Here is a 14,796-nt window from a genome sequence, read left to right as displayed (position 1 = left end):
TTCAGTCAATCATGCGAGAAGGGAAACATTACTTATATTTATTTGCAAAGTGTCTGAACTTATTTTGGGTACCAACAAAAGGTGTACATCCAGCAGCATTTACCTAATAAACTTCTGTGCTTCTTAACAAAAATAATGTCAATGTATCCAATAAATGCATTATGAGTTAGCCTAGAGTGGAACAGGCACCCAACTTTATTTCTTCAATAAACTTTCTAGCAAAATGGCATTAGTGTGCTATGAGCACAGACCAGTTTGTAGCATGTTATTAAATGCCCATTTTTAGCAGCTCGACAACGTAAGCTTACCCTTCTGGCTTTGCTCTGGTATTTAACAGCTTTTTTAGTTTCCTCTTTAGCATGCTCCACGTAGTCTGAAGCATTCATCACATTCTTTTCTATGTTGTTGATCATTTCGCCCTAAAAATAAAAATTTTAATTTTAGAAGAAATGAACTTCCAGATGTATACCCAAGAGCAGCCACATCACAGCAATAATGATTTTGAGATTAGAATGCATCTTGTGGAAGGGATGCCTACAAGTTTTCATTCACTTAGGAAGGAAGAAGGCAAAATCTATTGACCAAAAACAATGGCATACAATTCCATTCCAATTATTAAAATTAAAGATAGGATTTCAATGTTGAAGATTAAAGGCATATGAGTTTTTCTAAACATGGAAATAGTAAAAAAAAATTTAAGGATGAGTATAAAGATGGAAAGGAAGCTAGCTTTGGGTTAAATATTTTACTACATGCACAAACATACTCTAAAAACATACATATATACGCACAGAGAATGGCATCTTTTCAAATGGGTGTAAAATTTTCACTATTTACTTTTTTAAATGTAACTATACTAAACACAGCTTACACACTGACACCAAATTGGTTGAATTAATAAGCAAATTTTTAAACAAGGAAATGTGGTGAAATGATAGGGGAGAAAATACATTACCTGGTTTCTGTCCATTCGCAGACATAATCTGCAGCAGTGAATAGCAAAGCATTGAAGAATGATGCACAAGTAACTCATTCATTCACAGATTTAAATTTCCCAATACAGACAGAACTAGATTAGATCAATACAATTACTATCCCCAAGTGTGTGTTCATGTAGGAGAAGTTATACTAATGATTTCTAAAAGTAACTGACATCTATAAAGTGCAAAAATTTTTCTAATGACGCCCAATGAAAGAATTACTTTCTTTCTGTAGGATCTGTATGATAAAAGAATAACTCGACAAATATCAGTATACTCTAAGAATTCTCACCCAGCTAATTTGTTTCCTTTGGGATAATTCAGGAATTGGGAATTAAGTAGTACCGTCTGCTAATCCATCCATTTTCGATATCATTAATGAAAATGGACACTACACAAAATAAGGAGGAGGAGAAGGAAGTGAAATAATCCCTCCCCCAAACATGCACACACATACAGTAGTTGTTAACCTCTTTTGGCAAAAATGCTGCTAGCGTGTGCCAATTTCCCTCAATCAACTTTATGGTCTGTTATTTAAAATAAAGATGTCATATTGAAAAGGTCATGGAAGTTTCCATGAAGTGAACTCTTGTCCTGAACTCCCTTCCCCACAAAGTACCAGAAATATAAAGGGACCTAAAAGCATTGACTCAGGTGAAGTTCCAACGAGGACCTTCTCAGCATGAGAATAATGGTTATGAGTGTCTCACGGCCTCTACACCTTTAATCCTAAAGAACTATTCTGGCAAGAGCCCACAAGAAAGAACAATTTACAAGAATTTTTGCCAAAAGCAAAAGTGCAGATTGGAAATAGGTTTCAGTAAGAATCCATTTATTAGGGAATAGTCGATTATTGTATTTAGGGGTGAAGAGAGGAAAGGGAAGGGGGGTATTCATCTTTAATGGACCCAATGGATCCATGTTGAGCTCAATCAAGACCCTCTAATGGTGTGCAAAAGGGCAGAATGTCTTCAGGGCCACACAATCTGACCTCTGGGGCCTACATCTAACCTTACATTTTATATTTTAATTAATCGTTTAGAGAAACTGAAATACTATTTACAAAATCTCCATGTTGGAAGGAACCTCAGAAGCCACCTGGTGCAACCCACACAAGAATGAGGGGCCCCTCCTCAAGTGTCCCTGGACAGGCGGAGATCCAGCCTCCGCTTGACCAATGGGGTCCAGTGAGGAGGAGTCTCCTCTTATTCTGACAGAACAGAAAATACAGGCATACTGGAAGCTATTATTCGACCAAACATAAAATCACAGGCATGAGAGGAAGATTTCCTTTTAAAGAAATTAATTCAAATCAATTTAGTTACCTGAGTCTCAACAAACATAGCCATATCCATAAACATTTCGTGTAGCTCTCGTATACTGGACTCCAATTTCATAATATCTTTGTGACGTGACTCAATTTCATTGAGAGCTTGCCTAGTAATTTGAGAATCTGATATAATCTTTGGAATGGAGAAACAAGAAAGAAATGCTAATGAACATATGGTTGGTTTGCAATATTTTTTAAAAAATAAAATGCATATCCCGTCCTAGTGACATTTGTATGCTTACATCTGAAGTGAAAATAGAAGGATTCCCACTTTCCAACATTTCTTCTAGTTCCTCATCAGTGGTAGTTTTTCCAGCTAAGAAGATATTAACATAATTTAAAACACTTCAATTAAGAGTGCTGCACTTCAAAAATGACGTATTTCTCACCATAAGAACAACGACGACTCACGCTTACAAAGCACTTTTCTCACAACAACCTGGTGAGGTAGGTAGTGCAAGTATTATTATTCCAATATCACAGAGAAGCAATCAGAAGCTTAAAGAGGCTAAGACACTTCTTCAAGGTCACACAGCTGATGAGATTTCAGCCACCATAACAACGTTATTTACTCACTTATTTCTAGCTGACGCTGTATCCGTCCTTTGCTTCGTTCCCGAAACAAAGTCTGTGTTTCATTATACTCTGTCATAACTTCCACAAATTTCCGAGACAGTACAGAATGCTGTAACAGGGATAAAACTGATCAAAATTTTACATTTCTCATCCCCATTAAGAAAATGAATTTCAGAAAACCAACCTACTACGCTATTCGTCCAAATGGAGAAATATACATCTTAAGCGTACAACTCTTACTAGGCATACTCCAGTACCCAGAGTGGAGTTATGTACTTGTGAGCACTAGATAATTCTTGATGTTCAGTTGTTTCAGTCATGCCCAACTCTTCGTGACCCCATTTGGGGCTTTCTTGGAAAAAATACTGGAGTGGTCTGCCATTTCCTTCTGTAGTTCACTTTACAGATAAGGAAACTGAGGTAAACAAGGTTAAGTGACTTGCCCAGGGTAACACAGCTTCTAAGGCCAGATCTGAACTCAGATCTTCCTGACTCCAGGCCCATCATTCTATCCACTGCACCACTTAGCTGCCCTTTCTAGATACTTAATAACTAGCTGATTTATTAATTCTGTGCATATTACAGCCTCTACTTTGAAAACATAGACCGTCCAAAGATAAACTTGCAATCAGAGAGGAATGATCTCTAAGCTTTTATTTCCATCAAATGAAGCGGATGGTCAAACCTGTGTTTTTCGTATCCGAAGATCCACTGACGTTCGGTTGGCATTCTCATCTTGGTCAAAACTTTGTTCGATAGCTGAGAATAAAGAGAACAGCTTTCACTTTTTTTGTTTCAAACGAATCACTAAATGTTTTCTTGCAGGGGATCCACTTCTTTCTGATCTCCCCCAAATAAAACTAAGTTGATAAATTACTAAAGACAGATTTAAAATAATCATTTAAGAGATTACTCTTGATTAAATTGAAAATCTTGGTAGAAAGGGACTTTGATTTTAAAAAGACCTGTGTTTTTCCATGGTCACAGAGGAATCTCTATTTTAACTCACACGAAGAACTCAAACACCTCAAAAACCACTGCTACCAAAGTTGAGTAATAGCCACCATAAAAATAAGTCACATCATTTTTAAATGCCCAGTCTAGATTTAGCTTTTTTCTTCTCGAAAAAAAAAAAAAAAAAAGCCACTGGAGTGGCAGAACCCAGATGGTGGAGAAAAGGCAGGGACTCATCTGAGCTCTCCCAAATTTCCCTCCAAACAACTTTGAAATAATCCTTCAAAACAAATTCTGGAGCGGCAGAACCCACAAAAACATGGGGTGAAACAATTTCCCAGCCCATGACAACTTAAAAGGTTGGCAGGAAAGGTCTGTCTCACTCGGGTGAGAGTGGAGTGCAGGCCAGCACAGGCTGAGCCCCAACAAACCAGCAGCAGACCTTGGGAGCAGCCAAGTCAGCAGCAGCAGCTTCTGGGGCGAGGAGGGGGTCAGACAACTGGTCAGAAGATTACAGGGGCCTCTTTTCTGGTAATGGACGCCGCTCTTTGTTGCATTATTCAAGTCACAGTCCTGGGTGAGTCGTAGTCCCAGGGTCAGCAGAAGCACCAGTACGCTAGAGCCTGTGGCCACAGGAAAGCAGGAACCCTAGTCCCAGTTCCAGAGTGAAAGAGAATGCTTGTAGTCACTCACAGACCACAGCACAGGCCAGGAGGAGAGTAAACACACCTCTCCTTAAACATACTACCTTGGAAGAACTGAAAATTTACAGACCTTCAGAACTACCTCTGAAAACAGTTGCATAAAAAACCTAAAGTAGACAGGGCCTTATCCACCCCAAGAGCAGAGCCCAATTTTAACAATTAAAAGTCAGCCTGGAAAAGTGAACAAACAGCAAAAAATTAATCTGACCACAGAAAGTTACTATGGTTACAGCGAAGATCAAAACACAAACTCAGATACAGACAACAAAGTCAAAACTGCTATATCCAAAGCCTCAACAAAAGATGTGAATTGGTTTCAGGCCCAGAAAAAATTCCTAGAAGAGCTCAAAAAGGATTTTAAAAATCAAATAAAAGAGGTAGAGGAAAAACTGGGAAAAGAAATGAGTGATGCAAGAAAATCATGAAAAAAGAGTCAACAGCTTGATAAAGGAAGCACGAAAAATACTGAAAATAACACCTTAAAAAAACAGAATAGGCCAAATGGTAAAAGGAACACAAAAATCTACTGAAGAGAACTCCCTAAAAAAGCAGAATTGGTCAAATGGAAAAAGACTTGCAAAAGCTTGCTGAAGTAAATAATTCCTTAAAAATTATAATTGGGCAAATGGAAGCTAATGATATCATGAGATATCAAGAAATAATGAAACAAAATCAAAAGAATGAAAAACTAGAAGAAAATGTGAAATATCTCATTGGAAAAACAACTGACCTGGAAAACAGATCCAGGAGAAATAATTTAAGAATTACTGGACTACCTGAAAGCCATGATCAAAAAAAGAGCCTAGACATCTTCTTTCAAGAAATTGTCAAGGAAAACTGCCCTGATATTCTAGAACCAGAGGGCAAAACAGAAATGGAAAGAATCTACCAATCATCTCCTGAAAGGGATCCCAAAATGAAAAATCCCAGGAATATTATAGTCAAATTCTAGATTGCCCAGGTCAAAGAGAAAATATTGCAAGCAGCCAGAAAGAAACAATTCAACTATCATGGAGCCACAGTCAAAATAACACAAGATTTAGCAGCTTCTACATTAAAGGACTGGAGGGCTTAGAATCTAATGTTCCAGAAGGCAAAGGAGCTAGGATTACAACAAAGAATCACGCTCCTGGCAAAACTGAGTATATTCCTTTGGGGAAAAAATGGCTATTCAATGAAATAGAGGACTTTCAAGTATTGCTGATGAAAAGACCAGAGATGAATAGAAAATCTGCCTTTCAAATACAGGACTCAAGAGAAGCATAAAAAGGTAAACAAGAAAGAGAAATCATAAGAGATTCAACAAGGTTAAACTGTTTACATTACTACACGTGATGATGATAGTAACTCTTAAGAACTTTGTCACTATCAGGGAAGTTAGAGGGAGGATATAGAAAGAGGGCATAGGTATGAGTTGAATATGATGGTATGATATCTAAAAAAATAAAATTAAGGGGTGGGAAAGGGAAAGGTAGAAAGGGGTAAATTATCTCATGCAAAAGAGGCACAAAAAAGCTCTTAATAGTATAGTGGGAGATCAGGGAGGTGGATAGGAACCGTGAACCTTATTCTTATCAGATCTGGCTCAAAAAGGGAATAACATACATACTCTGTTAGGTACAGAAATGTATCTTACCCTACAGGAAGGGAAGAGAATAAGAGAAAATGGAGCGGGGGGAGGGAGAGGGGGAGAACTGAAGGAGATAAAAGTCAGAAGTAAAACACTTTAGAGAATGGACAAAGGACAGAGTAAGATAAACAGGGGGAAAATAAGATGGAGGGAATACATAGTAATCATAACTGTAAAAAACTTTTTATAGCGAGTTTTTCTGATAAAGGCCTCATTTCTCAAATACATAGAGAGCTGAGTCAAATTTATAAAAATAAGAGTCATTCTCCAATTGATAAATGGTCAAGGATATTAACAGGTAGTTTTCAGATGAAGTAATCAAAGCTGTCTATAGTCATATGAAAAAAAGCTCTAAATCATTACTGATTAAAGAAATGCAAATTAAAACAATTCTGAGGTATCGCTACATACCCATCATATTGGCTAATATGACAGAAAAGGAAAATGACAAATGTTAGCGGGGACGTGCTAAAATTGAGACACTCATGCACTACTGGTGGAGTTGTATACTAATACAACCATTCTGGAGAGCAATTTGGAACTATGCCCAAAGAAAACTGTGCATACCCTTTGACCCTGCCACACCACTACTAGGTCTGTATTTCAAAGAGATCAAAAAAAATTCAAAAATATTTATAGCAGCTCTTTTAGTAGTGGCAAAGAACTGTAAATTGACGGCATGCCCTTCAATAAGATAAAGGCAGAACAAGTTGTGGTATATGATTTTGATGGAATACTTTAAGAAATAACAAGCAGCATGATTTCAGAAAAACCTGGAAAGGCTTACATGAAGTGATTCAAAATGAAGTGAGCAGAACTAGAAAAACATTATATACAGTAACAACAATACTGTATGATGATCAACTGTGAATGACTTAGCTATTCTCAGCAACACAATGAGTCAAGACAATTTCAATGATTTATGATAAAAAATGTTCTCCATTTGCAGAGAAAGAAATGATAAGAGTCTGAATACAGATCAAAGCACACTTTTTAAATTTTTTCTTCATTTTTATTGGGTTTTTTTTTTTTTGGTCTATGTTCTCTTTCACAACATGACTAATATGGAAATGTTTTGCATAACTGTATATGTATAACCTGTATCAAACTGCTTGCCATTTGAGGGAGGAGAGGGGGGAAAGAGGATGGGAGAAAATTTTGAATTCAAAATTTTAAAAAACAAAATTGCTTTTACATATAATTGGGGGGAAAATATTTTTAAAAGGGCCACTGACTATAATATACATGTGTGCACATATGTACACATACATATATATATATAATCACAAAATTATGTTGAGCTGAAAACAACAGAAATTTAGTAAAAACAGCATCAGAAAATAAAACATGAGACTATGAAAGATTATTTCATAATCAAGTGCTCAAAGTAACATAACTCAGTGATTGATACAGCTGAACAAGAGGTAACAACTGGCATAAATGATAAGAATCACTGACGTTTAGCACACATGCTCAGTTCTTCAAACATATTAAAATGGATAATAGAAGAGACTGATAACTCAAGCAAAGACTTTCCCAAAAAGTCAATATTCAACATTTACCTAAAAAGCACTCAAACTTTCAAACTTACCTTTTAACTTGGCTCTAATTTTATTAGCAATTTTCTTGATTTCTTTATTCAGTTCTTCTAGCTCTTCTTTTGTCCCTTTAAAAATAAAGTGTAATCTAAGATATAAAATTTAGATATCAATAGTAAACATAAAAGAAATACAGAACCACTAGTTGTTACTGTATAGGCTATATCACCAATGCTGCATTGGCATTCACCCCACTTAAGATAAGGTACTAATAATCCAAGGTAGACTTACTCCAAAAACAGAGCCCCAAGCCTTCTTGAGTTTCTTCAGTTTCTACCATGTTTCTCATACAACCATCTACTAAAGACAATCATCACTACACCGTGCTGTCATACGTGATCATTCTGTGGCATTGGACTAAATACCCAGTACAAGGATATTTTCCAAATGGCAACCCATTACTAACATCTGAGCAGGCGCTAATACATTACGATGTTAACATCTGTATATGGTCTTACATCCGGGAGCCAAATACAGTCATCCTGATCTATATCTTGCCACTGGACCCAGATGGCTCCAGAAGAGAAAGTGAGGCTGATGACCTTGCACAGCCCTCTCTCACTTCAATCCAATTCACTTGCATGTCATGGTATCATCTTCCTGACGTCATGGTCCTCTTCAAGAATGAAGGACAGAAAACAACAGTTTTACACATATTAACTCATTTAATCCTCACAATACCCCTATGGGGTAGGATGTGCAAGTATCATTCCTCTTTTACAGGTGAGTACACTGAGGTACAAAGAGGTTAATGGACTTGTCCAAGCCATCAAAATCAGCAGAGGGCCAGACTTCAAAAACCCAAGCCTTATGACCTTTGCATCACATCATGCTGCCTACCCCTTGATGAAAGTAAATCCCACTCTGCTCATTCCTACATTTATTCATTCCACAAATATTTCAGGAGAATCTACTATGCACATAGCACTAGACTGCTGCCTCTGGCCTTTCCCTTCAGCCAGCAAACCATTCCATTGGCTTCTGCCTTTTCCTTCCTTCCAGCTGCTTCCTGGAGGTGCTTGGCAGCTACTTTGGGTTAAAATTAGACAATGACTACTTACTGCACAGGTTTCTGTCTTGTATGGATCCTAAGTTAATGAGGTGTATGTATGACATCTACTATAGACTCTATCAGCAATCATTTGTCATAGGTCTCCAATGAGGTGTAACATTCATAAACCAAGGGAGATAGATAAAAGCTAAGAATACTGATGATGATAGGCATATCAAGAAAGTAAAATGCTGTAAAAATAGAATTTGGGGGGGGGGGGCTAGGCAATGGGGTTAAGTGACTTGCCCAGGGTCACAAAGCTAGTAAGTGTTATGTGTCTGAGACCAGATTTGTACTCAGGTCCTCCTGAATCCAGGCGGTGCTCTATCCACTGCGCCACCTAGCTGCCCCAAAAATAGAATTTAAAAAGAAAATATTTCACCTTAGAGAAAAGAGAACAAAAAAATCTTGCACTTAATTTTTAATATTCCCTTTTTCAAAATTTGAGTTTTTTAAAGACAAGATAAATATTTGGCCATTAGCTGCTCTGTGCAAAATTCTGATCAATATTATTTTTTAGAAAAGAAAAAAAATCACCTAAACAATGACAGCAGAATTTAAATCAGACTATACATAGATACTATACTAAAAACTTAAGGAACTCTAAACTTACGTATAGGATGGCTCTCTCTGCTATTACTTGGCAACAGAGGTTTGGAGAATAATGGATAATGAGAAGAGAGAATGATTAATATTTATTTTACAAAATGATACTGCACATCTAGAGACCATCGATTAGTGAATGGCTAAACTGGAATATAAATGTAATGAAATATTACTGCACTGTAAAAAATGATAAATATGAAAAATTCAGAGAAGTACAAAAAGACTTTTAATTACTGCTGCACAGTACAGCAAAAGGAACTAGGAAAACAGTAAACATGACTAAAACAATATAAGTAGGGAAAAAATGAAAACAAAAAATCAGAATGCTATCTAATTATAATGACCAAGTCTGTCCCTGAAATCAAGATGAGAAAAAAGCCCTCCATTGCAGAAGTGAGGGGCTACAGGGATAGAACATTTCCAATATTCTCATAATCAATGTATTGGTTAGTATGGGTAAAAATCATTTATTTTCTTTCTTTTTTGGTTCTAAGGGATGACTTGTTGGATGGGGTGGAGGAAAGGGAGACACTGGAAATGAAGGTAATATAAAAACAAAAGATACCAATAAAATTTGGAACTTCTTAAAAGATAAGGCATCTAAACAGAAGTAAAATATTATTCAACAAAACTTAACTCACTTTAAAACATGGAGGCTCACATAAGAAATTAAGTTTCATAGAATCATCGAATCTCAAGAAGTACAAAAGGCATAAGAAACCATCAAGTTCAACCCACACCTGAACTGCAGCAACAACAACCAAAAAAAACCTCTACAGCACAGAGAACAAGTGGTCATCCAGCCTTTGCCTTTGAACTTCCGATGAAGAGGAACCCAATGCTTCCCAAGGCAGCACAGGCCACTTTGGGCTAGCATTTGCATTGCTGAGTTCTTTCTTACATCAAGTCTAAATTGGCCTCTTTGCAAGGTCGAGCCCTTCTTCCTAGCTTGGTCACATGGGGAGGCAAGCAGTCTAAGTCCAATATCTCTGACCTACATTACAACTCTGAAAATACTGGTAGACAGACATCATGTGCCCGTTCATGGTCTTTTCTTTTCCAAGCTAAACACCCTCAGCTCTTTGGAGCAATCCACATTTGACACGACCTCAAACCCTTTAAAAATCCCATCTGCTTTACTGTAGATACCGTCCAGCTCTCTGGCTTACTGATGTCCTTGCTGAAATGTGGAAGTCAGAACTAAGCACACCAGCAGCTATGTTCTGACCAGAGTCTCCTTAGGTCCAGTCACATGAATCTCCGTGCAGAATAAGGTCACATGACAACCTGAGCTTTTTTTGGGCTGCTCCACCACAGAGCTGACTCACATTGAGACTGCAGTCCACTAAGAGGCCCAGTTCTTTTTGGATGAACAGATGTAAGGCCTCCTCCTTCTTACACTTGGGAAGTTTATTTCTGGTACACCAGAGTTAGAATATATTTATCTATATTAAATTTCATTGTACTAGATTTTCCTCAGTGTTCTTTATGCTGGGATCCAAGGTGTTGGCTATCTTTCCCAGATTTGGGCCATGTGCAAATCTGATCAGTATACCACCTAAGCCTTCATCTAAGTATGCCATTAATAGAAACATGCCAAGCAAAGGAGCCCGAGACACTCCACTGGTCAATCAACAAGCATTTACTAAGTGCTTACGATGTGCTAAGCACTGTGCTAAGCACTGAGGATTCAAAGAAAGATAAACATAGTCTGTGCCCTCAAGGAGCTCCCAGTCTAACAGAAGAGAGAACATGCAAACAACTATGTACAAACAAGATATATACAGGATAAATTGGACATCATCCCAGAGGGAAGGCACTGGCATCCAGAAAGGAAAAGGAAAGGCCTCCTACAGAAGGTGAGCTTTGAACTGTATTGTGAAAGAAGAAAGGGAAGCCAGGAGACAGAGGTGAGGAGGGAGAACCTTCAAGGCTTAGGGGAGAGTCATATAGGGCCGATGCTGCTGGGTCACAGAGAACAACCATAGGGATAAAGTATAAGAAGGCTTGCAAGTCAGGAAGGAGTCGAACTGTGAAGGGCTTTAAAGACCAAACACTAGATTTTATTCTTGCTCCCAGAAGTAATAGCAAGTCTTCTGGAGTTTACTGAATGGGCAATGATTACTTTGGTCACTGAGTAGAGGACAGATTAATGTCATAATCATATAAAATTCACCGGAAGATTTAGAGAAATAATTTGTTCTATTTATCAATATCAAATGAGGCAGAAAATATGGAGACTAGCTCACCAAAGAAGTTTGCCCATGGAGACTCTACTATACCACGTAAAAATGGAGGAGGAATTTCCTGTAAGTGATAAGTTATCCCAATGCTCCTGTCTACAGATGACACCACTGGCTGAATCAAGTCCTACAGTGCTACCCGGCCTCCCTCCCACACAAAGATCCACAGTTATTCCCCATGATGGAAAAGGCTATACATATCCAGAAAGAGAAAAAAAAAACCATGGAGTCTGAATGCAGATTGAAGAATATTATTTGCTCTGTTTTTTGGTTTGTTTCTTCTTTCTCGTGATTCCTCCCATTGGTTCTAATTCTTCTTTACAAGATGACTAATGTGAAAATACATTTAATATAAATGTATATGTAGAGCCTATATCAGATGCATGCCATCTTGGGGAGGGGGAGAAAGTGTATAACTCAAAATCTTATGGAAGTGAATGTTGAAAACTAAAAATAAATAAATTTTTAAAAATTAAAGTAAAATAAAAAAGATCCACAGTCATTCAAAATAGAGCAGTCCTTAATATGGAAATACATTTTACATGACTTCACACGTATAATGGGTATCATATTGCCTGTCTTCTCAATGGGTGGGAAAGGGGCTGGGGAGAATCTGAAAATCAAATAACTCAATCTTTTAAAAATGAATGTTTAAAAAAAAAAGATCAGCCTGGTACTACCCATAGAAAAAAAGCAAGTTCATATTGCCATATTACGACTTGCAGTTGGAATAGCAGCCCATCTGTTTGTCCTTCAAAATATCATGGATAAGCATTTCAGATGGACAACGAGTTGGGCTCTGAATTGACCACGAGGACATTTGGGAAAGTGTAGAATGCTTAGAATGATTCCATGCTGTTTTCTGCTGCCAAAACCATCAATTAACACCAGGCATATTACATGGATGTGAACCATGGAAATACTGTGATCTCAGGAGCATCAAAACTGTAAGTGACTAGATGAAGGGCACTAGAAAAAAATATATGGTAGACTTACTGCAGGGCAGCTAGGTGGCACCACAGAGCACAGAGTACTGGGCTTGGAATCAGGAAGACATCTTCAGGAGCTCAACTCTGGCCTCAGACACTTACTAGCTGTGTGACCCTGAGCAAGTCACTTAACCTTGTTTGCCTCAATTCCTCATCTGCAAAATGAGCTGCAGCAAACCACTCCAGTATCTTTGCCAAGAAAACAGCAAACAGGGCCACAAAGCATCAGAGACTGTTACTGACTGAACAACAACAAACACTGCATGGTTTGAAGTATATTCCCAAAGGTGACTTCACCTAAGGTGAGGCATAAAAGACATCATTAGATAGAGGTGAGCATAAAAAAAGGTGAATAAGCCCCACTAGGAAAGGTAACGGGTAGATATCCCAAGCGCTGCGCTGCTTCCCATGAAACATGAGACCCAGAAGAAGATCTACGGAGGGTTTACAGGAGGAAGATGGCTCTCCTACCTCAGATTAATACAATCACAGAGTGTAAAGTGGACGTTCAGGAATTTTCCAACTGTACCACAACATATGAGTAAGTCCTTAATCAGTTTGGGAGGACAATAGGGCCTTGGGTTGCTGGATGAAAACAAAAAACACTATGCAGATACACCTGTGTCTGGGTAAGAGAATCACACTGTTTGGCCTATACATAAAAACAACAAGCTATTCAATAGTCCAGTGGAGGCAGTAAGCCTACAGCAGAAGGCTGCAAGCAGAATAAGGGATGGGGACAACTTTCTCTCCTCTCCCACCTGACTGACATCAACCACGTCATTGGAGCTATTGAACCAAAAGACAAGATACGCTGCAGGAGCACAGACGCACACTGAGGAGAAACACAGGGACAGAGAGATGGTCTTCTAAGACAAGAGGCAGCCCCGGGGATTCCTGTAGTGGGGGGGTATCAGCTACGGAGTCAAGAAAGGAGCAGACAGGCTAGGAACCCAGAAGAGCTAGCCCCAAGGGGAGCAAGGTGAGGCCTCTCTGAAGAACAGAAGGTCACCTGCCCCCGGGCACCAGGAGCAGTGATGGGGCACATGACGATTGTAGTCTGAGTTGGAGCCGCCCTTCTCCTAGAGATAGCAAGTGCTTTTGTGAGCAAAAAAGACCAGCTTAGGGGAGGAAGAACATTTCACACAATTCTTGTTAGTCTATCTCAGTAAATTCCTTGGCCTTCTCCCCCTCTCACTCCTCTCCTACCACACTCCCATCAAAAATAGAAAAAACAAAGCCCTTTTAATAAATATAGAAAGATACAGAAAACAAATTCTCCTGTTGTCCCTGTTGTGTCTTAATGTACACTCTGCATCTATCACCTCAGGATGGACGGAGGCAGGTCACATATTTCATCATGAGTTCTCTAGAATCCTGGTGGGTCATTGTGTTGATCAAAGTTCCTAAGTCTTTCAAAGCTGTTTGTTTCTACAATATTGTTGATACTGTGTAAATTGTTCTCCTGGTTCTCCTTACTTCACTTTGCATCAGTTCATACAGGTCTTTCCAGGTTTCTGAAATTCCTTCATTCCCTGGTTTGTCTTGGCAGGTAGACTCCCAAGTATTTTAGATTGTCTGCAGTTAATTTAAATGGAATTTCTCTGTCTCTTGCTGCTGGACTTAGAAAACCACAAATTATTAACATTATTGATGTTCTATTATATTTACTTATTTCATCAAATATTTCCCAAATGCATTTTAATCTGGCCCAGCATGAGGCCTGTGTGACTGACACCTCTGTCTTATCAGCTGTAGAACAGGTTTCCATCTGCGTTGGCAGAGGGAGGTTCCTCACTGGGATTGCCCTATACCAATGAAATCAGACGCCCATTCCAAAAAGAATTATTAAAAAAAAAAAAAAGGCCATTACTTGTACAAACTGATGCAAAGTGAATGAGCAGAATCAGGAAAATATTGTACACAGTATCAGCAACATTGTGTGAGGATCAACTTTGAATGACTCAGATCTTCTTAGCTATGCAATGATCTAAGACAATTACAAAGGACTCAGGAAGGAAAGTGCTCTCCACATCCAGATAAAGGACTGATGGACTCTGAATGCAGAGAGAAGCATACTTTTTTCACTTACTTTATTTTTTTTGTGTTTTTTTTTCCCTTTTGGTCTGTTTCTT

At 38.3% G+C, this 14,796-nt stretch overlaps 1 protein-coding gene across 2 annotated transcripts in view; it reads right to left on the bottom strand.

The window, feature by feature from the left end:
• STX2 (syntaxin 2) overlaps positions 1–14,796 on the bottom strand; it is a 45,517-nt gene that overhangs the window by 7,326 nt on the left and 23,395 nt on the right. For both annotated transcript variants that reach the window (XM_027844210.1, XM_027844208.1), the window contains exons 4-9: positions 7,766–7,840; positions 3,572–3,645; positions 2,887–2,995; positions 2,553–2,626; positions 2,306–2,443; positions 309–419 (exon numbers count right to left, since the gene is read on the bottom strand). In XM_027844210.1, coding sequence (XP_027700011.1) covers positions 309–419; positions 2,306–2,443; positions 2,553–2,626; positions 2,887–2,995; positions 3,572–3,645; positions 7,766–7,840 — 581 coding nt within the window. The remainder of the gene's footprint in view (positions 1–308; positions 420–2,305; positions 2,444–2,552; positions 2,627–2,886; positions 2,996–3,571; positions 3,646–7,765; positions 7,841–14,796) is intronic.

This window comes from Vombatus ursinus, unplaced genomic scaffold (genome assembly GCF_900497805.2).
Source record: "Vombatus ursinus unplaced genomic scaffold, bare-nosed wombat genome assembly UNPS02014935.1, whole genome shotgun sequence".
NCBI classification, from domain to species: domain Eukaryota; kingdom Metazoa; phylum Chordata; class Mammalia; order Diprotodontia; family Vombatidae; genus Vombatus; species Vombatus ursinus.
This window is presented reverse-complemented; position numbering and strand designations above follow the sequence as displayed.